The 27,685-nt window shown below is 40.4% G+C and overlaps 1 protein-coding gene across 1 annotated transcript in view; it reads left to right on the top strand.

Moving 5' to 3' along the window:
- The window catches only part of LOC124721934 (vesicle-fusing ATPase 1), a 94,849-nt gene that overhangs the window by 26,266 nt on the left and 40,898 nt on the right, over window positions 1-27,685 (top strand). Inside the window, exons 2-5 of the mRNA XM_047247092.1 lie at window positions 2,969-3,057; window positions 6,180-6,404; window positions 16,935-17,080; window positions 17,846-17,984. Of these exons, the coding sequence (XP_047103048.1) occupies window positions 2,969-3,057; window positions 6,180-6,404; window positions 16,935-17,080; window positions 17,846-17,984 (599 nt within the window). The remainder of the gene's footprint in view (window positions 1-2,968; window positions 3,058-6,179; window positions 6,405-16,934; window positions 17,081-17,845; window positions 17,985-27,685) is intronic.

The following is a 27,685-nucleotide window of genomic DNA, read 5'->3' as shown; positions in this document are numbered from 1 at the left end:
AAACTCAAGATAAACAATAGAAAGCTGAAAAAATCGGCACTTTCCCAAATTGCATTTTAACCTGACAGCCTGTAACACAGAAAAAAGCATATGTAAGTTCTTGAGATTTTCGGTAGTGGAAGAGCCAGAGACCACAATATCATCAAAACAGTTGGCACAGACCTTGTGAACTGATCAAGAAACCATTGAAAAATCACCAGGGCACTGGCCACACCAAATGATAACTGCAAAAAGTGTGTTAATGACAAAGTGCCATTGAGTCAGCATTAATGGGAAGCTGAAAATGTGCATCAGAGAGGTCGATCTTGGAAAAATACTGACCACCAGTTAGCTTAGCAAAAAGTTCATCAGGGTACTTCAAGGGTACGTGTCAATGATTGAGCATTGACAGAAACTTTGAAATAGCTACAAAGGCGTAACCATCCTGGTAGCTTCTTGACAATGACTAAGGGGTAGCCCATTCACTGGAAGCAGTCGGTAAAGGCGACTTTGGAGGCCATGAGGCAGTTGAGCTCTGCCTTGACTTGGTCACAAAGCGCCACCCGTACCAGGCGAGCCTGAAAGAAATGGGGTCTGCCTGAAGGTTTCATGGTGATTTGGCATTTGAAATTATTGACACAACCCAAGCCTACAGAAAACGGGGCGGAAAACTCAGAGCGTAAAGAGTCGAATTGTGTGTAAGGCGCTTGATCAGGGATGAGATTAACTTGATTGGTAACGGTAAACCTGAAAAGAGTAAAGGTGTTCAAACCAAACAAGTTTTAAGTGTGTGCATTGTCCACCACCAGAAAGGTCAGTAGATTAACCACACATTTGTATGTGACTGGGGTTGAGAAACTACCTAGTATTGGAATGTTTTGTTTATTGTTGGTGACTAATATACAGGCACTGGCACTAAACGGTGAGAAATCAAGTCCATTTGAATTTGCAAGTTGAATAATGACACAGCAGCACCAGTATCGATTTGCATGTGCAAAACCTTCTGATAAACCTTGACATTAATAATAAGCTTATTGGGTGCAACAGAGATTGCTGATATGCAGTTTACATCCATGTCAGCATCTGCAAAACACTGTTGGAATTTTGCATTGCAAACAAGAGCAATGTGGCCTATTCTGTTGCACTGGTGACAAACGACTCGCCCCTTAGGACAGTCCAGCCTCTCATGAGTGACAAAACACCTTGGACAAGAGGGAAGCATGGAATGCTTGCGTTGTTGTTCGTTGCACTGTTATGATGCTGCTGCTGCTGCTGCTCTGGCCGTGGCTGCCGCAGCGAGGTGGACCAGCTGCCATGTTGTTTTGCCTGCATGCGGACTGCTGCCACCATATTCTCCCAGTGTGAACCATCTGACGAACCATGGGGTGAAGTGGGTGAAACTTCTGAAACCTCACACCACAATTCACTTTGAGTAGCCTCAGCTCTCGAAACCTCAAACGATTGTGCAATAGTCAGAACGTCAGAGAGGGAAGGGCCTGCTCAGAAACCCCACAATCGGGTCTCAACCAGACATCAGTGACAAATTGATGACGACGACTTAAACTATGAAGCTCAATTACCCAAGTCTTGTAGGAATGTTCCAGTTTCTTGCGACACTGATAGAACTCAACTTGAGCAGCAATTATGTGCATCCATTTACAGTAGTATTTTGGAAGAAGGTCACACATCTTATGAAAAGAGAGTAAAGACGAATTCTGCAGGGGGCCAGTTGGTAAGGTAGCTGATACATACAAGGCAATAACCAAGACAAAAAGAAAGCACAGCATATGGTAATAGTCAGTCAAAACGCATGAAAATTCTGCCACAACCATTTTTTGTAGGCTTCACATTCTACAACAGACTCATCGTAAGCCAGAAACAGTGGGAGATAAATGAGCGGGATAGCTACAGGCATAATAGGAGGTTCAAGGGGTAACACAGCAGGCAATGTAGATTGAAGGCGGACCCGAACTGGCCAAAACAAAGGCAGGCATGTGCAATACCTGGGTTTGATTGTGTTGTGCTGTGGCGAACATCTCCTGCTGTTCACTGAGATGCTGCAATGCAGCAGTAAGAACCCCTTGCTGATCAACCAGCCAGCATAAAAACTCATCAGTAGCACCATCAGACAATGTAGGTGCAACAAAGGACTGACCAGAGACAGAAAACCATGTAGAGAACAATCACATCCTTGTCACCACTTGTGTTGTCACTTGGATACACAACACAACCACGAACATTGTACAACTTTATTAGACTGTGACATGTATGCCAATAACCATGACATACACTGAAATCAATAAGTTAAGGCAAATGTATCCAAGCAGTAACATCATAACTGAGAACGAGCATATGCGGCAGGGTTTAAACAGGCACTTTGGCTCTATCTGAAGTTCACAGTATTGATCTTTCATAGTGCACTCTTGTGGATGACAACAAAGTGCTAATGTGTGCATTACTTCATTGTGAATAAACAATAAAAGTTAAACAGATTTTAAGTATTTATGCAAAAAGTAATAGTTTATCAGAAAATTCATCCTAGATGAAAGTACATAGTTTGTCATTAACCACTCCTTTCATTCATAAGCCTGTCAAAGAAGTATGCTGAATTTTTTTATAACAGAAAGAAGCAAGTACCAGATTGAGATTAGAATGAGTAGAACACATTTAATGACCTTTTCTCATCTACATTTCCATAGTTGTTGCTTTATTTACTGGCATCATTCTCCTGTCTCTTTCACCCTCCTACAGTGCCACCACATCTTCCTCATTTATTGGTTCCTACAGAAAAAGTAAAATTTTGTCTCTTATCTATTTATGAAAATGGATCAAAAATTTTAGTGTGCCTTTAGAATATTTTTCTTGGTTAGGGGGAAAGATCTCAGCAGTTGGCTTGTACTTACTGCTGCATGAACAAGTCCATTAGAAAATATTGTTTGGAAAGATTTTCTAGTTTCACTGCATTTGACTATTATGCTAATCCTTTCAGCGTATGAAAGTCTTCCGCTGTCCAACTGATGAACTGACGCTGACAAATTGTGCAATTTTGAATGAAGGGGATTTTCCCAATGATGTAAAGTAAGTAAAAATTATATATACTGTATTAATAAACTTAGCCTAGTTGGAATAAGAAACTGTTCTGTATTTTTCTTGAATTATTTACTTTACAGCTAGTGTCAAATTGTTAAATTACAAATAAGCTGAGTTGCAGACAGGCACCATGAAAAGACTGTTACACAATCAGCTTTCATCCAAAGCCTTCTTCAGAAGAGAACACACAGTCAAGCACACCTCATGTACGCATGGCTACTGTCTCTGGCCATTCAGGCCAGAATGTAACTGACATGTTGAACAGAAGCAGAAATCCAGAGTGGGGCAGAGAAGGGGAAGGATAGCAGGGTACTGGTGAGGGAGAGAAGAAGGCTGTCTGGCAAAGCATGCAGTGACTAGGTGGAAGCAGGACAGTGCTGTCAGGTACAGTGTTGGGAGGGAGGTGGAGGAGTGGGGAGGGGAGAAGGAGAGGTACAGAGAAGGGGCAAAGACTGGAGGGTACATTGGCAGAGATCAGCATGCAGTCAGGGTGAGAAGCCGCGAATCAGGTGATGTGTGGGACGGGATGGAAACTCTTCGGAGGAGGGTGTGGAAACCTTAGGTTACCATAGGTTGGGTCAGGATAATTCCGGGAGCAGAGAATGTGTTGTAAGGATAACTCCTGTCTCTACAGTTCAGGAAAGCTGTTGGTGGAGGAGAGGATCCAGATGGCCCAGTCTGTGAAGTAGCTGTTGAAATCAAGCACAGTATGTTCAGGTGCACTTTGTGCCACAGGGTGGCCCATTTCACTCATGCCCACAGTTTTGAGGTGGCCATTCATCCTGATGGACAGATGCTTGGTAAATCCTAGTGGACAAATGTTGGTAGCCATACCAATATAAAAAGCTGTACAATGATTGCAGCAGAGCTGATATGATATGGCTGCTTTCACAGGTAGCCTGACCAGCCCAATCCACCCATGCAGCACTTCCTATTCCAGTTCCATCACGGGCTTGTCCTATTCTTTCAGTGGCCAGATCGCCTGTGAAAGCAGCCATGTCATATACCATCTGTGCTGCGGTCGTTGCACAGCTTTTTTTGTTGGCATGACTACCAATCAGCTCTCCATGAGAATGAATGGCCACTGCCAAACTGTGGCCAAGAGGAAAGTGGACCACCCTGTGGCAAAATGTGCTTCATTTCAGTGGGTGCTTCACAACCTGGGCTATTTGGATCCTTACCTCCACCATTTGCTTTTCTGAACTGCACAGATGGGAGTTACCATTAAGACGCATTCTCTGCTCCTGGAATTATCCCTACCTTGACCTACTCCCATGTCCTCCACCCCCTCTGTCCCACATCTACTCCCAATTCATGTTCCCTCATACTCGTTGTTGCCACAATCTGCCAATGCAACCAGTGGCATTTTCCTCTTCTGTGCTCTTTTCCTGTCCTGCTCCCCGTTCCTCCCTCTTCCCTGCCGTCCCTCCCTCCCTCCCACCCCCTACAGCCTCCCTACACTGCGTCTGGCAGCCTTGTCCTCCTGCAGTCTAGTCCCTGCATGCTCTTCCCTCTACCCACACTCTGCTGTTCTTTCCCCTTCCCTGCCTCACTCTGGATTTCTGCTTTTATTCAACACATTGTAGTGGTTCTGCCTGCTTTTATTTCTTCGTTGTTTATGTTTGGTGTCGATGTACTGGCTGAAAAATCGTGTTGTAATTTGGACACTGACTACTGTAAATAATGTTGCCGACAGATGCACTGTTGCGTTTGACTGTCTTTTATTTTCACTTCTCACAACCTCCCATATACACGTTTATATGGCCAGTGCACTATTATTTAACTTTCCATAAGCCTCATTAATAGTTTGCAGATGAACCATCCACATACTGCTACAATAGTTTACTGTTGAACATTTTCGAGCAGTAAAAACATAACCACAAAGTTCACTGTTCTTGAAGAATAGAAAGGTATGTATGGAGCAAACACTGTGACTGTTTTTACACATGGCCTAATTGTTTAACACTTATTCCACAGTTAAGTTGAAGCAACACAGTTTTCTTGTCTGAAACTCGGCCATGGACTGATTGCCTTGTGACCAAAAATCAGGCCCTTATATATCCTCACAATAATAGGTACTGAAACTACACATTATTCGAAGTTAAATTTACAGAAATTACAATTAAAACTTTACTCATTAAATTAACTGAATATATCAAAAAATTTGTTCCTTTTAACAGTTTCTTCTGCTACAAGGTTTAGGCTAAATTTTTTGTTTAAATCATTAAATTAACAAATGTAGTTATGTAAACAATACTTTTGACAAAACTGTTAATTACTTTGGAATTAAGTGCTGACATTGCAAACATGTTTTCGAATAGAGCGAAATAGATACTTTAATATTACTAACTTTTGTCTTCTAAACGTTTATAATTATTATAGAATTTGTATTTGTTTATATGTCAACAATAGCAATTAAGTTACAAAGCAATTACTGATATCTCCCGACAATGAATGGGTTGATAGTTGAAATAAATTAGAAAATCAGTTACATACATAAAACTAAGCACAAAATTAGATCTGGTGTTAAATTCTTTAAAACTCAGGGCCAACCTTTCTCTTATATGAAAATGCAGATTATATTCACATATGCTAATGGTAAATAGTTAAAAATAACAAAACAAATTTCATGAGGCAGACGGCAAAACAAGAGAGGAATTAAAATTATCCCAGCTTGCTTCATCACAGCATCAATTGCCTTCTGGGTGGAGTGGCCCGATAGTGGTGTGTTCATGCGCATTTGTAAAGACAGCTGTGGCCAAAAGCTAAATGTGTAACAGTCTTTCTGTTGCGCCTGCAATTCAACATGTCATCTTTATTGTGAATAGCAATCTATTCTTTTCATAATATTGTTGATTTTTCAACCTGAACACTCCATTGTTTAAATTATAAAGTATAAACTTTCAGATCTAATTATTTCTACGTTGCTATTTTATCTGGAAAATAAAATTTCAGAATGTGCACTACAAAATTATAAATAAATGCTTTTGCTACTGTGTCGAACTGATGATATTTATTTCAATTACAAATGTCTTCCTTTTACAAATTTGTAAATCTATTTTATGACTATAATACATTTACCTATAACCTTTGGGAATTATAAATTGCAGACATATAGAAGTCACACCCAAGAATGGGAAAGAGTTTATATTCAGTGTGCGGTTCCATCCTGATGTACCTCGGGGCCATGTTGGCTTCAGCTTACCTCAACGCAAATGGGCAATGTTGTCACTAAATGAAGAGATACTGGTGAAACCATATTATTTTGATCCTACTTCCAGTTCAGAGTGCTTGTGCACCATTGTTCTAGAAGCAGATTTTCTGCAAAAGAAATCGTGAGTGTAATACATTCATTCATCCTGCATTATCATGATTAAGCACAATTTCATATTTTAATATTCTATACATAATCTGTGTTTTTTCTGTTTGGAAGTTAAAAAGCTTGCTTCTGGGAGAAAGACCTCACTTCTTTATTTATCTTGGTGAAAATACTGGAGTCAGAAAGGAGAACAAGACAATTTGGGCATATTTAGAAACACTGTAAATTAGTTATTATTTAAAACTGTTCAGAATTTTCTTGCCCTTTTCCTCTCATTCATGGAAATTGACACTGTACTATAAATATGAAAGCTCTTTTGTAAACTATTAAATGTGCTCAGGGACATTGGCCCTTACTGTGTAGATATTGAGTTGCTGAAGATCGTCCTACATTAGAAACATTTTCATATTTGCCGAAAATTGTAAAATATTTTGCATGCAGTATCTTCAATTTTATTTGTGTTATAAAACTAACGAAGACATTGTGTCTCACATTTCCAGCTGCTTTTTTTAATTAAATAAATATGTCATTTAAGTTGAAAGTGTTAGTGCTTACATTAAATATTTGGGCTGCAAAATTCAAGTTGGCAATGAAACACTAATTTTCATCCTGCTTGGAAATTTTGAGGTGTATGAAGCAGAAATAAAGTTTAAGTAAAAGTTAATTACCTTGGTCAAAATGCAAGTAATAAATGAATTATAATGTTTTGACTTTGTGCACTGGGGTTATTTTATAGCTGACCAGCTGACATTTGTTCTCTAACAGTGACACTATGTGGTTAGGCACAGTTGATAGATGCTAACTTCTTCACTGAATCATTATTTCGCTTAGGTGTACAGGAATGGCCCAGTGTGTTAGAAGGAAAACAACAAAAATAAATTGAAAGGCACTACACTGTAGAAACCATATACAAATACTGTCAATTGGTTTGCCAAATGTGCAGAAAAATAAACATTAGTCATTTGAGAAATAGACTTAAAGCTCAAAGATGAGTTGGGTAATATACTGTATACTGAAATATTAATTGGAAGGAGCTACACTTAAATCTCATTCTGACTCTGGCTTACATGTCTTGCTGTTTGCTAAAATGGCTATCCTTAAGGAGAGTAATGACAATTGCCATCCTTTCTTTTTGTCTGATAAGAGCAATGCACACAGTTTGCTCACATGTAAGACAAGAAAAAGGAAACAAAAAGAAAAATGTAATTTTGGAATGGTAAAATTGTGTATGAGCAGGACCGATGGTGATTTGTTAAAGATGTCACATTTTATGCATGGATATAATTGTCATCCATGAGGAGAGGTAATTTTGGACTCCAGGTTGTACTGTATGTGGAAGTGCTGTGTACTTGAAGAAAGGCACATGTTTGTACTTCTGTGAGAATTTAGTATGGAATTTCCATCATGCCATAAACAATGTAATGCTGTATTTTATATATAACTCTTGCTCTTTACAAATATCATTTTATCACAATGAGATGATGATGATACTTGACTTGCGGGGTATTTCTTGAAATCTGAATGGTGAAGTGTTACCAGGTATTTTCATACAGTAGTAGTTAACAGTTTACACATTAGTACTGTGTGTCAAATCTGTCATCTGTGTAGTTACATTACTTGGTGATCCTTTTTCTGTACAGCAGTGTTGTAATTAAATACAACACAACCAATAGACTGAACACAACTTTATTTCACAGAAGCATTAACAACTTGAACACAGTATTTAATTAATGTTCAGCAGGAACCAATTATGTGAACAGATAGCTGTAGAATACACAGAGAGAACTGAGGATGAGCGTAGCTTGGCTAGCCTTGGAGTGGAGTCTGTGGTGGTGGTGGTGGTGGGGGGGGGGGGTGGTAGAAACACACACACACACACACACACACACACACACACACACACACACACAGTGAGGCACCCTCTGCGGACGACAAAGCACTATCGCACACACGGCCTTTTGAAAGTATGCACATGTGTCACTGCAATCCTCCTCTCTTAGGGAGATCACATTTTCTTAGAGATGTCCACACTGTCCTTGCCTGCTGAACTCTGAGGTGGTGTGCTGCAGCGGGAGCGTACAGTCAGAAGTGCTTTGGGCATTGACACATTCTGCACCCACCTTCCTGTGTCAAACCATACGGCAACACCTGCGACTTGGGTTTGTTTCTACATTGTCCTGGGGCATTGGCTCTGGAGACAGTGCTTGTGGCATTCAGGAACAGTTGACAGAATCCCTGACAGTGGTGTCAGAAGCAATAGAGGAACTGCTGGTTCAGCCACAGAGGACAGGTGCCCTCTCCTGTGTGAGAGTTGAAAACTGGCAGCAGTAGGTGATGTGACACCCAATGTGGACTGGCTCAGAGGCGATGGTGTGACATCAGGGGACCCCCAGCAGTCGACACGAAAGCGGAACTGATCACGGTGCTTCGAGCAGAGGCCATCCTCTGTGCGAATGTCACAGAGAGCTGCCCCTGGTATGTGCCAATGACAGCCAGAATCCATTTAGAATGATATTCAAAACTGCATGCCCAGACCACCACACCATGCTGGCACGGGTTGATGTCCCTGTGGAGGACACAGGAGGTGTAGCAATGTCCTCGGCTGGTGCCCAATGAGTAGTTCCTCCAGAGTCTTCTTGTAGAACAGTGTGAAGTGGTATGTGGAGAGAAACAGATCTAAGGCATTGTCAAACAAAGAGTTGGCAATATACTTTTCATCTGAGTTTTGAACATTTACATTAGGCGTTCCACCTCACTGTTAGATTGGGGCTGTAACTGTGGGGCAATTATGTGACGGATACCATGGGAATCACAAATTGCTTCAAACTCTTGCTGATACTGCACGGGCACTGAAGACCTTCCTGTTGTGCGCCCACAAACACTTCTACTACTACTACTACTACTACTACTACTACTACTACAAACTCTTGCGGTTGGACACTAACATAGTGGGCAAGCCTTCGATTGAACAAATTTTGGACAAGGCTGTGATGGTGACAGTTCTGGATGTGGAAACACAACAAACTATGAACAGAAAGTGAGCATATGAGTCAAACACCAACAGCCAATAACCATTGAGAAACGGGCCAGTGAAATCCACTTGTGTACAGTCTCCCACGCATGCAACGGCATCAGCCAAGGAGACGATGACACTCTGGGAGCTGCTTGAACATGAGGCAACCAGGCAAGTAATGTCACCGTCCAAACCAGGACAAAACATGCGTTGATGGGTCACCACTTTTGTGCGCAATACACCCCAATGATCTGCTTGTAATAAACGGAGAACCTCCAAATGAAGCACTGAGGAGATCACAAACCAAGGGGCGGTGCAACCCGTCTGTAAAAGCAGAACTCTGTCCACAACAGAAAATTTATGTCAAAAGATCTAATAATTATGGAGGGGTCAGACGCACGACAAGATGGTGAATCTGACCAACCATGTTGTATGAGTGTTATGACTTTCTGCAAAGTGGGATCCAAAGCTACAGGCTTCACAATCAGTGTGCTAGATACATGAAAACCATCAACTTTCTGCTGTGCAGCAACATCAGTTTGGGAACAGAGGAGTTCCTCTTGATGAAATCCTAGATCTGGACCAGCCAGCAGGTGGGACAAAGCATCAGCATTTGCCTGTTGGTTTGTAGGGCATAAATGAATCTTCTAGTTGTAATGTGAAAGGAAAAGAGGGCAGTGTTGATTGTGTTGTGCTGCTTAAACTGGTAATGACGCAGGAGGACTGAATAAGGAAACCAATGGTTTGTGATTGTTTCGCAGGTGGAATTTGGTACCATAGAGAAAAACATGGAATTTCTTCGCAGCGTATACAATGGCCAAAGCTTCCTTTTTTACCTGAGAGTACCCAGTTTGAACAGGAGTCAGCATTTTTGAGGCATAAGCAATAGGCCACTTGGAGCTATGGTCATGTCTATGAGCCAGTACTGCCCCCAATCCATACTGTGAAGCATCTATTACAAGAACCAAGTGGAGACCTGGTGGGTATGTCACTAAGCAGAGCACAGACTGCAACTTGGTTTTAAGGGTGGAAACCGCCATTTCACAAGCCAGCAACCAGCAAAACTGAGTCCCTTTGCACAGCAACGCATGTAACATCTATGTGATTGTTGCTGCCCTAGGCAAAAATTTATGCAAGTAGGTGACTTTGCCTAGAAAAACCTGAAGTTTTCTGACCAACATAGGGTGTGAAAGCAACACATTAGCAGAAACATCTTGATGCAGCAGTTTGAGACACTCGCAAGAAACTTCAAACCCAAGATAAATGGTAGAAGGCTGAAAAAATTGGCATTTTTCTAAATTACACTTCAACTCGGCTGCTTGGAGGACAGAAAAGAATACAGAGATTTTGTAAATGTTCCTCAGCGGTGGCACCAGAAACGTCATCCAAATAGTTTGCACAACCTGATACTGAGGCTGTAAGTTGTCCCAAAAAATGTTGAAAAATAGTGGGAGCAGTGGCAACTCCAAAAGGCATCCACAAGTATGGGATATTGAAAACTAACATTCATTGTGACTCTGTATCTAAAGGGATTTGAGAATGGGCATCCGACAAGTCAATTTTTGAGAAATATTGACCACCTGATAACTTTGCAAAGAGTTTGTCTGTGTGTGGTATTGGGTTTGCATCCACTGTAGATTGTGCATTTGCAGAAACTTCAAAAGCGCTGCAGGGGCATAGCTGGCCCTTCGGTTTCTTTTCTATAACTTACGGGGTAGACCATTCGCTTGATGCAATAGGCTGAAAAACACTGCATTCTGTGATGCGATCGAATTCATCTTTGACATGTTCCCTGAGTGCCACTGGAACCAGATGGGCCTGAAAAGAGAGAGAGAGAGAGAGAGGATGAACAGATGATGATATGGTAACACGCATTTGAAAATTGTTGGCACACCCCATTCCAGGAGACTACAAAGAGGAAAACTCAGAACATTATGCATCTAACTGTGTACAAGGCACTTGTTCATACACTAAATTCACTTTATCAGAAATGGTAAAGTCAAACAACTGAAAAGCATATAATCCAGAAAGTTTCTCCATATGTGCATTATGTATAACAAGAAATGTAAGTGACCGGACTACTGACTTGTAGGTCACTGGGGCAGAGAATTGGCTGAGAATAGGAAAACTCTGTTTATTGTAATTTACTAACTTTTCTGACACAAAGAGAATTGGAGTGGAGCCCAAGTCGATGTAAGTTTATCAAGGTTACCACAGCTCCTGTATCCACTTGCATGTGCTGAACTTTACAAAGAACTATAACATCAATGAAAAGCTTGTTTGGCACAACAAAAATAGCCGATACAATATATATGTCTGTATCTGCATCAGAATCATTGTGCTGCATTTTTGCATATCAAACAGAAGCAGTGTGACCTTTTTTGTTACAATTATGATAGGTAGCCTAGCATTCCCGACAGTGTGGGTGCTCATGGTTAATGAAACAATAAGCGCAGGAATGGAGTATGGATCACGTGTGTTGCTGTTCACTGGCCTGTTTACTTTGTTCGTGTGGCTGCTGCTGGGAGCGAGACTGGCTGCCATAATGCTGTGATTGTGTGTGGGCTGCTGTTACCATGTCTTCCCCATGCAAACTATCTGAAACTTGGTGCAGAGAAGAGGGTTGGACTGCCGATACCTCACACCATGACCCAATTTGGTTACCCGCATCTTGCAACACTTTAATGACGGTGCAATAGCTAAAACCTCGGAGAGGGATGAATTTTCACACTGCAGGGCACACTCTAGCACCTCACTATCCTGTGCTAGAAATATGATAGCATCTTGCACAATCTGATCAGCATACGGCTCTTTATGCACATCGGACACAAAATGATGACAACTTAACCCATGGAGTTGAGCTGCCCATGACACAAAATGGCATCAGTAATCCCAAAAGCTTGAAAGTGTTGTAGGAGATGTTTCTAGTATGCATCTCATTCCTCAATGGACTCATCGTATGTAGAAAAGGGAGGCATACAAATTGTGGAGGCTGTGGGGAGGAAACCAGCTGGAGGCACAGAGTGATGAGCATGCTAACTAGACAAAACAGAAACCAGTGATTGAAGTACCTGTGTTTTATTGTCCAGCACCTGTGGTACTTGGTGCAATGTCTTGGTGAATGATTGTTACTGTTCAACCAACCGATGTAAGATGTTCTCTATAACACCAACAGCCATTGTGAGAATAAACAAGGGATCAACCAGAGGAGAAATTTGTATCGAGAACAGGACCACACTCGTTGCTAATTGTGTTGTTGTTAGGTGTAATTACAACATCACCTTTTGACTGAACACAATTCCATGCACAAATCACTGTAAGCGGAACAACAGAGTATTGTGCATTGCCTTCACATTTCTAGCTTTGGTAATAAGTATGAGCACTTTACAAGTGGCATATTTAGTCATGTATATGTTTTAGTGATTTATTGAATACTAGCGAATGAGAGAACAACCTATTGCATTACTTATAGAGCATTAATTAGAGAGTAACTGTCATAACACTGGATGAAACTGCATATGTCAAACTGACATTAGATTCCTCTTTGGGAACAATGTGTTCAAACCCTGGTTTGACAATCATGGTTTAAATATTCTGATGACACTAAAATATTTTGGGTAATTGTTGTGATAAGACGCTCAACAATTGTCCAACCTCGTCCAGTTTAACTAGTGCATGTTCTGTTGACTAATATTTTGCTTCAACCTGTAAACACCTATTGTGCTATTAGTGAGTGAAGAAAATTTTGTACTTGTTCTTCTGCTGTGGTAATGTTAAATCACTTATCTCTTTCAAGAGTTAAATGTTTTTAGGATTTATCTGGATACACCTTGGAAGAGATTCACATATACCATGCATCCAGAAGTTACTGTCATTTGAATTATCTTCTGCAAATGTATGGTCAGTCAGAAAAACAGTACTGCAGATTAGATACTACCCTAAGGAATGTGTGCATGACAGTATAGCATATTGAGTATATGTGGGTGGCAGTCTTTTTACGGATACATTTGGAATGTTGTAAGGCATTCCATATGGAAATTAAATGCATACCAAGTATGATGAGCATACAACTACTTCATTAGCCCTTAACTAGTATGGTCATTCACAGGAACACAGTCACTCTGGAGGGATCTCACAGACCGCATTTTTATATTTTCTATATCAAACCAGAATTTTGCTGAATATATATAGTTTCTTGAATTCCTGTCGTTCATTACACTTCTTAGATGTGGACTTTGTAGAAATTTGATTTTTTAAAAACAACACAGTATTTTAAACACTTCAACAATTAAAACAAAGTGAAATTTGGAGTATATTTTTATTTTATGAATTATGAAAATGACAGCAAATAGCTCTCTACTCATACACAGATCATCATCAGAGAGATTGTATTACAAATAGGCAATATAAATAGGTGAAAAAATCCAACTTGTCTTAACGATAAATTGTGTGCCAAGTCATCTTTCAGTTTAAGACTCATCTTTGCAATGTAGAGCGAATGTTTCAGTCCATAAGTCTATGGATGGAGAAATTTTGCCACATTTTACTTCTAAAATTACAAGTAAAAACTAAGTATGTGTTCTCATGTGCCTCTGAATCATACTTCAGTCAATTTCCTCCTGCAAACACTTCACACAGACCTTCCTGGAACACTCCAAACAAATCAGAACACCACACTGTTGACACGGATATCTTGTTTCCCTCTTCAGATGAGGAGGGAAAAAGGCACACATTTTTCGATTTTTGAATTCTTTCAGTGTCTGAGGCTCATCTTGTAAGTGAAGTATTCTTCTGATGGTGTCACTCAACTCTCATGACAAGTGTCCAATAGAAGTTGTACACTTCATATGAGGTTCAACTAGGTCTCTTGCTAGAGTCTTCATGAAGCTCAATTTCGTTGTTACTTCTGCCTTTGGATAAGCTTGATGTACCACATAACAATTTACACTGCAAGCAACATCCACTAATGTGAAGAAAATGGCCAAAGGCCATCTTCTTGTCCAGCGACTTGACGAATAAGAAGCACACCTTTGGTCAAGACAGTCCACAGCACCTTTTGTTGTGTTATAAAACAGGATGATCTCAGGTTTTCCTGATTCAGGATCATTATTTACTGAATGGCACATAGAATAGATCAGTATTGCAGCTTTGGACTTCTTGGGCACAAAGGAAACCAGAGTCATGTCTTCTGTAGAACTGTAAAGGGATGTCTTCACACCATGTTTCTTATTAGGTAAGAAGTTCTGTGGAATCTCCTTTTTGTTCTTTTTCAGCATACCAACGTATTTGAGACCTTTTTTTGAAAGTTCATTGACTAGTTATACTGATGAGTACCAGTTGTCACCTATTACGTTTCTCCTTGTGTTTTCAATGGGTTTCACCAGTCGAAGAACAGCCTGTGTGGGAACACTGTGACCTTTCTCATGGCTGGGAAGGGTGTGACCGTTGCTGCCTTTTCCAGAATAAATGTATGCATTGTACAAGTAATTTGTACAAGTGTCAGTCAAACACTGAACTTTGAAGCCATACTTTGCCAGTTTGTTTGGCATGTACATTCTAAACCCACACTTTCCACGAAAAGGAACAAGCATTTCATCGACACACACTGTTGCACCTACAGAGTCGCAAAGTTGACTGTTTTTGATGATACTGAAAAAGGTTTGTGAAATTGATGTTGATTTGTCTATTTTCTTTCTTTCGTCCTGGTTATCTGAATTGTCAAATCGTAATGCAGACAATAAAAACAGAAATCTCCTTTGCTAACAGTGTATCTGAAAACATCTCTGCCTGTTCCATCGGTTGCAAACAACCTGTAAACAGACTCGTTCCCCAACTTGAAAATGGCTGAATACACTAATAGAACAATTAGAGCCTTCAATTCAATGACATCAACATCTTGTAGATAGGATAAGCAATCATTAGCATACTGTGCTCTAAGCATAGATATTTTCAGATTTGTCCATCGAATGATTTTGTCTAGAATGTCTGGTGTAAAGAACAGTTTCCATACCTCCAAAACAGCAGGGTTTTCTCAAAGACTTTTTGCCATCTGTCGCAGTCCAGGAAGCTGCAAGACAATGTTGCGTTGCCTTGTTCTTATGTTAGCTGGTGGCTGGTTTTTTGTTCATTGAAAACATCTGTTCTTACCGAAGAAGTAAGCTCCATCGTCATCAGCTGTCACACCTTCATCACTTTCAGTTTCCTGCTCAGAATTAGTGTCGTGATCACTAAATATCTCAAAATCAGGGTCATTATCGCTGTCTTCAAAGTCTTCATCCGGAGATTCAATGGGGTGATCTTGAACATCCACATCCGTCTCACAAAACTCACATTGCATAGGAGGTCCAGCTTTCCCCACCATGGAGAAACAGTAGGACACAACAAAAACACAGCGCGCAGACACTATGATACGTCTGTGAGATCTCTGACAGCGAATAATTAGGAAACAAAGTGCAGCAACAATGTAAGAATGCTGGAACATGTAGCTTGTCAAGCAATAGGAAGGTACACAGAAGAGTCCATTTGGATTTGCGGGGGTGTGAGAAATATCTAGACACAAAAATCTGTAGCGCTCTAAGAGACGGTCGATAGTAGTTAAGGGTTAAGTGAAGAGGCAGTTAAACACTTACGTTATTTGCCATTCACTCTTGTAAATGCAGGAGTTTTACCTGGGAGATAATATGTACTTATCTATGCAGCAGTTTGCAGACAATGGTGTTGCGTATAGAAAAGTGTCATTGATAGGAAATTGTTGAAAAAAATGCAGATACATTTGAAGTTGATCAGTGCCTGTGCAGAGTTTGGGAACAGATTTTATACCTAAATATCTATATTTTATTTAAGTAAATGAAAATGTCCCATGTTGTTTGAGGATGAAATCATTGATAAGCCTCTTAGATCACAACCATTAAGTATTTAGTAGTGCATGTCCAGAACAAGTAAGGGTGGAGAGGCCACTTGAATCCAGCTATCTGGAAAGCCGATTCCAGACTGAGATTTATTGTAGGAATTGTAAGGAAGTGTAATTCACACACAAAGAGAACACTTACAAAACCCTTGGTTGGCCAGTTCCTGGGGATTTTTTAATGGTCTGGCACCTTTACCATGTTGAATTGAAAGAAAAATATCAAAGAAGACCAGCAAGCTTTTTCACTGGTTCATTTAGGCAGCATGATGGCGCTACAAATTTACTGAAAAAACTGCAGTTGGACACACTACAAGAAAGATGATGTAGTTTATACTTACATATTCCAAAATCTCATTTTCCAGTACATTTCAAAAGATAAATACTTTCTAAAAATACATCTTATGGCCTGACTGTGACAGCAGAATTAGAGAAATTAATGGAGCACAGATGTAAATGTAATAGGGAGAAAAATAACATTTCACCAAATGCTATGCATGTAAGACCTAACAGCATATTCCGTTTTGTAAGTTTTGAAAAATTTAATAATCAACACACTGAATATCAATCAGATTTTACAATAGATGTCTAGTAGTAGAATAAAATATTTTGAATTGTGTATGTTACAGTGTATCACTGGAGCCATATGACACAGACCTTATGGCCCGTGAGTTCTTGCTTCAGTTCTCTGGCCAAGCTTTCACAGTTGGTCAACAGTTGGCATTTAGTTTTCAAGATAAAAAGCTACTGGGACTTGTAGTGAAAAGCCTTGAAGGTATGTTAATTTTTACACTGTCTTCTATAATAGCAGTTTTATCTGGATTTCCAATTTTCCATTTATGCAATTCCAAAAACATAAGTGTGAAGTGTGGATGATTCATTCAAAAATAAAATTACAAAGTGTTGTTATTAAGTTTTGAGGTTGTAATGGGAAAGGAAGTGGAAATTTTACTGAATGAAATCTCTACTATTTCTTAGCACTAAGTGACTGTATGATGTCCCTTAATCTGAGCCATGAAACTGAAATATCTTTGATCTTGTGGTATTAGTGTAAGAACATTGAAAATATTGAAGGAAACCTAACAGTGGCCATATGTAGAGGTAGTTGGTGGCATTCACACTAAATATTATTTGTGCCAAACCTGTCTGTATTACTTTCAAGGGCAGGCCTATTGCAATATCTTTTCATTGCCCAATCTGACGTTGCTTCTCTTACTCAACCTAAATAATGTTTTGCACGTTCCTTTGACACGTCATCGCAAAGTACATTACGTGTTTAATTTTCATTTTTAAAAACAATTCCACTTCCTTTATTGTGAACCAGGAATGAATCTTTATACTACATGTTTAATTTATTCTGTGTATTTCTAGTGACCTGTGCTGATAACTATAGTAAGTTCTGTGTGGAGAAAGACTTTTGTCAGATTATTTGCCAAGCTGAACATCCAGGATACTATGAGAAAATAGTAGTGTAGAATATAACAGGATTAAGTTTTGATTTTTTTGTCTTCATAATGTGACTGTCAAGTGTATTTTTCAGCTGCTGACTTGAATGCTATCAAAGCTGGCCAGGATGCTAAACCAAAGAAAACCAGGCTGGGAAGATGCTTAGGTGACACAATTGTCCAGTTTGAGAAGGCAGAAAATTCTTCTCTTAATCTAGTTGGAAAAGCCAAAGGGTATGTGTTTAATTTCTTCTGTCACCATTCAGTGTGTGTGTGTGTGTGTGTGTGTGTGTGTGCTGCATTATTGTAACTGTTACTTACATTGTTGTAACCCATTGTTTCCAACTCATGGTATTAAGAGTAATGTCTTCCCTTATAACTCTGAAGAATGTGTGGTTCTACAGCTCTTTTTACAATATTCTAGTTTTTTGTCCAACTCATCTAGCAAATACCATAAATTTTACCGTGTATGTGACATACTCTTTTACTTTCTCCGATGTTTCTTTGGCCTTATGTCCCAAAGATTTCAACTTCATCTACAGTATTTACCTTTCCAAAAGCAGTTTAGCTTTTTTTAAACAAAACCTGTTTTGAATATTTTTCAGTCTCCAAACCAAAATTTCAAAAGAATTGTTCCTTGTAACATTAAATTTCTCCACACCCATATAAGGCTGTTGGAAGTAGAAGTCTCTGCCATTCTTGCTTGAAATGAAAGTTTTCATTTTCTTAATTTGTTTTGGTTAAAGCAGACTTTCAAGGCACTATCCTCCTCACAGGAATTACTTGTCAAGGGCTAAAGTAATGTTGTGGATTAGTTGGGTTGGGTTGTTTTGGGGAAGGAGACCAGACAGCGAGGTCATTGGTCTCATCGGATTAGGGAAGGATGGGGAAGTAAGTCGGCCATGCCCTTCCAGAGGAACCATCCCAGCATTTGCCTGGAGTGATTTAGGGAAATCACGGTAAACCTAAATCAGGATGGCCGGATGCGGGATTGAACCGTCGTCCTCGCGAATGCGAGTCCAGTGTCTAACCACTGTGCCACCTCGCTCGGTTTGTGGATTAGTGTTAACTACCATATCCAAAGATCTGGTTTCACTATTTGGTTTGTCCATGGATTTTTTCTGCTTATGCTGGTCCACAATGGATTTTTTGCAGAAACCAGAGTAGGTTCTGATATGCTAAACATGAATATCACGATTAAAAATGTCTTCTAGCTCAGGGTTACAAGTGAGATGGGACTTTGTCTCACTTACATTTCTACCATAATCAACAGAACATACACATTAATTGAACTTACGTAGTTCATTCATGCCGTTTCTTTGCCTTCCTCTTGTGGATAGCATATGGCGTATTTATCTGTGGAATCTAGTAGAAATCAGCCAGCATAGCAGTACTCCACTATGCCGTGTACCACTTTTCCATGAGAGAAATGTCCTGGTGCAGCCACTTGCTGTGCTCATCACAGAATGCACTACAGTTCTCTGGGAACACTTTGTGGCAGGAGTAAAGGAGGTGTATCTTCAGGGTCATGTTGCAGCCAATTACCGTATAATTATAAATGAGTTCATCTGCAAGGTCCCTGTAATTTTCAGCTCTCCTGTTACCCAAGAACAAACAATGTTGTTCCATTACAAGCTTGCAGCTTGATCAGGGATTATAGTGGACTCAGTGTGTGTCCTCCAACATCTGGCATACCAGTGGACCAGTGAATACCCCCATGTCTCCTTTGTGATCTTCTCTGTGCTGAGTCATGGCAATTTCTTACACAAATACTGAAATCCTGCTTCATTCCTGTGGTCAGCCTTAACAACTACTATCATGAGTCCCAACTTGAAATGCAATTGTGGAAGAACAATTTTGTTAAGAGTTCACTATAGGTTCTTTGGCAATATTTTTTGACCTATGCACCAGAGCTGTCTGTGGAGGTAATTCTCTCTGTGTGTAGTGTTTTTCTCATGTGTGACTTTTCCACTTGCTCAAATAGTAGCAATACTTGGTGTAACCCCCTTGCACACTCAAAAAATTGCAATGACTTTCAAATCTCCACGTACCAGCGATTCACGCTTAGTGTAATTCATTTTACAATTGATCTTAACATGGTGTAAATGTCTTTAGCTGTGGCAGCATATGCGGTAGGGATGGATGGGCTTTCATTACCATTGTGTAACAGTACTGGCTTCAGGCTTGTTTTTGAGCCATCTATAGTGAGTCTCCACTCATCTGGCTTGTCTGTAATGTTCAGGTCTTCCAACAAACCATCAGTGCCACTGCAGAATGTAATGTCATCTTCATTACTGAAATTACACTCGAGCTTTTTCTGATGCTCCTGAAACACAGACAAAATGTACAGGCCAGTGGGGAGATTACACTGCAACAATCATGAGGCCAAGAGTCCAGCTTTATGCTTTGTAAGATCTAAATCTGTAAACAGATCACTAAGTTTACACTGTGTGATTTTGTTTGGTTCTCAAGACGATGTTGTTGTACATGTTGTGTCAGTATCACTGGCAGATGATTGCACTTTTTTGGCTGATGTGTCAGTTCACCATCATCAGTACTGCTTGATGGTGGTACACATGAGGGAACAGGATGTGGCAGTCCTTTGCCATGAGCCACAGGGCAAATGATAGATGGGATGCCAGGACATTGAATTCCTCTTCGTCTTGGTATTGACTCCATACGAAAATAACAATCTGAAGTGCGATGTGTGGATTTGTGCCAAATTGCAAGTACACCAAACTTTATGCAGATGTTTTACCATGCATCCAAGTATTCAGTGCTGATGAACATAAGTTGCAACATAAGCGTGGAGCCACAATTTATCTTTGTCTCCCAACTTGACACCTGAAATCAAAGGCATATGCTTGTTTCACTGCTTTAGTCAATGGTCACCTTCATGAACCACAAATAACATCATCTCTGATGTTACAAGCTATCGGGTTTGTCATTGCAGGTGCACAATAACACAATTCATCAGTTTCAACTCTTTACCACTCATATATTCACTGCCAACCATAACGACACTCATTCCAGTAACAAGAGAACTAACGTAGCACAAGAGCAGGCAGCCATGACAAATGACAATTAAAATTGTGTCTTGTTTCTATGTTGTACAAGGTTTTCATGACTGGATGGTGTAACATGACCGGATGGTGTAAAGCAGTGTTGCCAAATTGTACTGGAAACTCACTCACAGCAGAGGAACCCTTCTCACAATGTCTTAGCATGTAACTTTTAAAATGTTCCATAAGTGAGTCTGTGCAGCATAAACACCTTATTTACTTGTAACCTTGAGCTAGGAGACACTTTTAACCTTAATATTAAGTGTTCTGCACATCTAAATCTGCTTCTTTCACTTCTAACAATGATTTGTATAAGTAAAAATTGCTGAGTTATATTGTGATTTGTGTCCACATTTGATTGTGGATTGCTCTAAAACTTCCTGGCTCAGATGGTTTAATGATTGGAAGAAGGAAAGAGCATACCACCTTCAATAGCACCATGGTGTTCAAACCATCCTTTGGGCCGATGACAGCTTTACCCATATTTTTCAATTTTCTTGGAGGCATCTATGTGTGTCTTGATACTAATTTCAGTCCCTGATGATAAAATTATTCTTTTTGATGTAGTATTCTTTGTGTTACTAGTGTTATCATCAGCTTATCTAAAGTTATTGATTAATTGAGCTCAAATTTTAATTTCATGTTCCATGCCAGTTCATTCTACATCTCTCACAGTTAATTCTCCATGTAAATCAGGAACCCAGAGATAGCATAAACCCTTTTCTGATGTTTCATTATGTTCTCTTTTCTAAATATTCCTTTTTTTTTTTACTGTAAATATTTCATTTATGTATTGGCTTCTATGAAGATATCAGTTGCTCTGGTGTCTGTATAAGTCAACATACTTCAAACAATTTGGAGTATTTTAAATAATAAAATGCATCACCGGTGTCTGTGAAGCACACGTACAGGAATTACTATGAGTTTTTTTAAACACAGAAGTTAATATTTTGTCAGTAGTTTTTCTTTCTTCAACTTGCTTGTGTATATGTCAATTGTTCATCTACATGTGATTATTTTCTTGATTTCTGCATATTTTACTGATGTGTAAAGTCTGTTAATATTCAGTAATATTAACAAATTCTGTTGCTTCTTTTAGGACTGATCATCTAGATGGTCATTGTCTAGTCTGTAGACCAAATACAACTGTTTCAAACTTTATTCCAAAGTTATATTGGCCACCACTTGTTTGAGTATGTGGTGCTCTACTATAGACAGAATGGAGGACGTGTAACAACACAATCCATATCCGAATAAGCACACAATTTATCCTCGCACAGTTAGTACAACAAAGGGACATCTGCACTGCTTGAAGTCATTACACAAATACAAAAACTGTCTATCAGCTTGCTCACACATGGCCTCAGCTGACTGTGTGCGATATTGTTTGTCACGGAGTTCCCATAAAGCCCCCCCTCCCTCTCTTCCCCTTGTGCGGAGCACGGAGAGGGTACGTGTGTGCAGTGCGGAGGTGATGAGATGACATGGAGGTGGAGAGGTCCTCAGGACACTGGGGAGATGATGGGTGTGTTGGTATCTCCTGCAGAACCAGTGTATGTCACACGTTGTACAGGTAATATTCATGAAGATGTGTAGACACATGGTGGGGCAGCCGAAATGTGACTGCATGGTGGTGTTGGTGTGGTGGAGAGGTCACTTGGGCCATGTGGAGCCAGTGAAGGTGTGAGAGCTGAAGGGGTGGTTGATCAGTTGTGACAGTGAGGAGACTATCGGCAGAGAAACGGTAAGTGAGAGTGATCCTATCAACATCGGCGGTGTCTTAATGGTTGTTTTGAAATGACAGGTGATAGTTGTCTGCTGTCAGGTGATCTGAATTCTCTCGTCGACAAGTAGTTCATTGTCAGTCAACTTGTGATTATGGTCTTCAGAGAGAAAATCTTGAACATAAGCTCGGCGTATGTCACCAGGATGGGACGAGTCATCGGCCAATTTAGTGAAGGGTGTTGGTTAGAGATCACCACCTGCTAAAGCTTCTTGCAGAGCCCGTGCTGGCTTAACGCAACTGACAGACACAGTCAGTGTCATAGGTTTCCCATGTAATAGTATGTCAAAGGTACAGTCATCCCTTCAAAGTTCCATTTGGGGGTCCGAGTATGGGGTTCGAAGGTTGGTCAGATTGTGTCACTGTGTAACTCCACAAACTTGCAGAGCCTTGTGGAGGAAATGAACAAGAACATGAAAAGTACACCATCAATAAAGTACTACCATGTTTGAACACCAATCTTAATTCCATATGGCATGAGCATAAACTCAAACAAGCCTAAAGGTGTGATAATATCTGTATTTTGGATATCGGCAAGGGACATAGGGGTGTGCAGAACAGTGGCGTTTGCCAGTTAATGAGTTAAGTCCAGGATTTTGAGGATTGGGTGGCTTTGCAGTACACTATGACCACTGAGAACTCTTAATCACCACTCAACCTGACACATCAGTCTCTTTTGGGAACTAATTAGATGGGTGAAGCCCGGTAACAGTCAGAGGGCTGTATGATGCTAGCCCATGTGGGAGTTAATCTGCTGCTACCTTAGTGGCCCCGACTAAATGGGCAGTAGGTTATTTGGTCTGTGATGTACTGGGGAGGGGAGTTAGTGATTATCATATGAACAGTTCAGTTTGCAATAGGGCACTGCACAAACAAGTCTTGTGGGGAAGAGCTCAGGCACATCAAAGGGAAGACAAGTGAAAAGTGCAGTAATGGTCTTTGTAGTGCAGATGGTGCTGATGCTGTAGTTGTATCTGCAGATGACAGTAAAGCTTCGCAATTGGGTCGGTGCAGGGAAACAAAACATATGTTGGAATCGGGCGGAGGTGGTCGATGAAGATGGCCAAGGCAGTGCTGCGCCACTAGGAGTTCCTCCTCAACTTGGTGAATTCTGTGCTGGATAGTAGAATTTTTGTGTTGCAGATAGGTGTTTGTCACGTGTAAGGCAAAATAGAGCTGCAATTTCTGAATGCGATAAATGGTGTGAAGTCCTGAATGCACTGGTGGCCATTGGGCATTCTGGTGAGTGGCGGAAGCAGTTGCATAAGCTCCCACTGTGGCTGCGGTCCTGCTGCAGCTGTAAGTCATGTTCAGTGACGTTCTTTGTGCTGGTCTGCTGAGGGGCGAGACTGACAACACCTGACAGAGCAGCCACTAGTAGTGAGTCAAAACACTGTTGTAAGGGTCAGGACCCATACGTAAGTTTTGAAGGAAGTCTCCACCTATTACTGGCTGACTAACACCCATAACTCTCAATGTTGAGATGAGAACAAAATCAAAACCCACATCCAGCATATGGGTCTGAGATCCACAGACTCAGATTATGGAGTCATTTGCTACACAAAGCTTGAGGGATGAGTAGGCAGGTGTCGGTGATATGGAAGAGGGTTCCAAAGTACTGACTTCTGAGCTGCTCAATGAGGAAGTGTCGGTCCCTGATGCAGTGTAGAATGAAGAGCCTGTTGCTGTGATAGTGAGGTGGCAGAGAACCATTGCCATCCTGTCTAGGCAGATGAGGTATCCCGTACAGTTCAGTGCCCCTTCTGCAAACTATGCCTAGAGTTTGGGATGTCGTATAGCAAATGACAGTTGTGGGTATAGTCAGCGAATCGTGTGGTACCAGCAGAAGTGGTTCTGGACAGGTATCATTGGTGAATGGGTGGGGGTTGGTTGGGGTGGTGCACAGGTCATCACTCCTGCTGGCAGCAGTGATGTCAAGGCCAGCAGAGGCCAGAAGACATTGGGTTGGCTCGTGGTAGGTAGGAGGTCAGTTGTGCTGCTGCTGCAGTTGTAAGTCACAGCCAATACCACTGTTGTCAGTCGATGTTTAATAATGGAAAATATACGTCCACATGTAGGAGATGTGTGTCTAATGACTCTTGCTCATGAGTGATTGTGGCCAGTCAAATTTGTGGGAGTGCTTGAAAACCCATAATGGCCATATTATGTGACCGGGCATGAGGTGCAGATCAGTGAGTGCATAACTGGTGCCTCAATTGCGACAGTCATGTCCTTTAAATGATCATCATGAATGACGTGGTGTAACTGATCTTCCAGGGAGTGGCTGAGGCAATGGGAGATCTGTTTTGTTACACATGAACCTGATGCTCTTCTCCCTTCTCCTTCCAATAGCTGGTATTAGTTTTGTTCGTATTTAAAATTGCCTTCCTTTGTTTTATGAAAGAATCAGAATGGAATAATCTTTTTAAAATTAATCCAGGGAAAAAGTAATGTAACACAAATATTTTAAAGCTTTGAGTAACATTTTTATTGCATATATGCACTGTTAGAAAATCCAAACTGATTATAATATTCATTTGAAAATAGATCAAAATGTGCCAAGCAAAAGAGGCACTGAGTAGTATGTGTTACTGGGATTGTGCCTGTTTGCTTCTGAGTGCCGCTTCTGTTTGATGTTAAGTAATATTGCATTTTAGAGTCAGCATTTACTTCAATGCAGTTACTGAAAGTTTAGCTCTTCTTGTCAGTAATTTGTAACTTCCTGAAACACATGCTTCAATTTAGCTTCTTCTAAAGAAAATCTGTAACTCAATGTTATGGGTCAGTTACACTCAGATCATGGTTGCGCCTTTCTCCTTTGTACTTAATTGTGTTAAAAGTGAGATGAGTGAATTTAAAAACAGAACTTCCATGAAAATTGTAGAGTTTTTTATGTGGCATTCGCTATTTATTCTACATATAGAAGGCATTGAATGTTGCCTGGAAACACAAGGCACTTGGAAAGCATTGTTAATGTAACTACAAATGACTAGACAGAGTGTTTTTAATCTCTCACAGGAATGTGGCATCAAATAGCATGGTTCGTATGGTTCTGAGTCCTCATTTATGTGATATGGTGAAAGGAACAGATAAAATGAGCTGCACTGAGTCACTGTTAGGGTTCCGAGTAATATAGTGTGGGTATTACATAGTTATAGTTCAGTGTATACACAAAATAGTATAGAGTGCATCTTAATGTAGTTAAAAAAGTCATTTCTTCTAGCGCGCGCGCGCGCGTTTGTGTGTGTGTGTGTGTGTGTGTGTGTGTGTGTGTGTGTTGTTATTAAGCTATTGTTATTGTGAGGGTTATCTAAATTGAATGAATTAATGTAAATATTGTGGGTAAAGTCATTAAAGAAGCATTATATTTGGATATGAGATTGAATTTGAGTGTACACCTCAGTTGTGTAACCAGGAGAAAATTGATTTATGAGTGTAAAGATGCAGATGGGACATAGAGAAAAATAAAGATGTATGGGCACTGGAGGTAAAGAAGTTACCTAGGAATAAGTGTTTTGGTCCAGACTTTGGAGTGATTTCCCTTTCTCTCCAGCACATTTATATTTTTCCTTCACTTTTTCTTTCCCATTGTTCTTCTCTGTAGTAAACTGATAACATTACTGTTGCTGAAACATTTAGATAACAAATTGAAACTGCTACTTGCTTAACATTGTGTATATATTTGAAAAAATGTTCAGTATTTGGCCAGGAATAGTTAAATTTTTTTGGAATTGTTTGTACAAAATTATGACAAGTCTTGACAAAATTTTCCACATGCTAGTGTGGCAGACATTTGTTACTACACTGTCCAGTCATATTAATGTGGCCAGCGACTATGTTAGATGTTAATATGCAGTACCTACTCAGATGGCAGCACTTGCAGTTGTGGGTGTATAAAGTGAGTTGGGGGAGAGGGAGCGGACAACAGTATCATATTGTGGAAACGGAATGATTTATCTGATGTTCAAAAGGACATGATCATTGGCTTTTGGACAAAGTATTTCCCAAACAGCTAAGTCTGTAAACTGTTCAGTTGCCACCATGGTTAAAGTATACTGTGCGTGGCGAAACGGCACTGTCCTAGACTGGCACAGAGGCAACTGTGGTGCACCACAGGATGTAGATGATTGTGGTGAATGATAGCTGTGAGATGTGTACAGATGAATAGATTATAACTGTTGAACAACTGAATGAATGCTCAAATGAACAAAGGAGCTACCAACCATGTTGACTGCTTTTCATTTGTGACAAAGGCTGGAATTTGCATGGCAGTAATGCAACTGGGCATCCACTAAGTGGCGACAGGTGGCCTCCTCAGATGAATAACATTTTATGCTCCATTGGACAGATCACTTCTACATCTACATCTACATCCATACTCCGCAAGCCACCTGACGGTGTGTGGCGGAGGGTACCCTGAGTACCTCTATCACTGTTGGCATGTGCAACATAAAAGATTTGAAAGTGAACACCCTGAATACTTTATGGTCCGGTGAATTTTGTCATGCCATTCCCTTGGTAATCTTGTCATTCTGGAAGGCACAGTGGCTCAACACAGGTATGTATGTATCCTTGGGGACCACGACCACCCCCACACACAATCGATACAATGGTATCTGCCAGCAGGACGAAGCAATGTGTCACACAATCTGCAGCGTACATTGTTTGAAGAGCACCAGGTGAGTTTACTGTACTCCCCTCGCCACTAAGTTCCCCAGATTTAAACCCAATTGAGAATCTGTGGGGCCATGCCAATAGGGCTGTTCGCACCCTGGATCCTCAATTGAGAAACTTAGTGCAGCTGGCCATGGCAATGGAGTCAGCATGGCTCCACGTCCTTGTTGGTACCTTCCAGAAGATCATGGACTCTATTCCCGCATATCTCGCAGCGGTCTGTGCTGCAAAAGATGATTATAGAGGCTTTCGAAAGATGGTCACATTAATGTGACTGGTCAGTGTAGCAAAGAAATGTCTGTTGGTGGCTTAATCCATTGTTATATTTAATACCATATCCAGCATGGTTCAATGAACTCAAAGGGAAGCAAACACATTACAAATAAGGATACTTTATTACATCAGCTCAAGCTGAG

This window comes from Schistocerca piceifrons, chromosome X (genome assembly GCF_021461385.2).
Source record: "Schistocerca piceifrons isolate TAMUIC-IGC-003096 chromosome X, iqSchPice1.1, whole genome shotgun sequence".
NCBI lineage: Eukaryota > Metazoa > Arthropoda > Insecta > Orthoptera > Acrididae > Schistocerca > Schistocerca piceifrons.
Note: the sequence above shows the minus strand (reverse complement) of the source record. Positions and strands in the feature narration are given on the sequence as shown.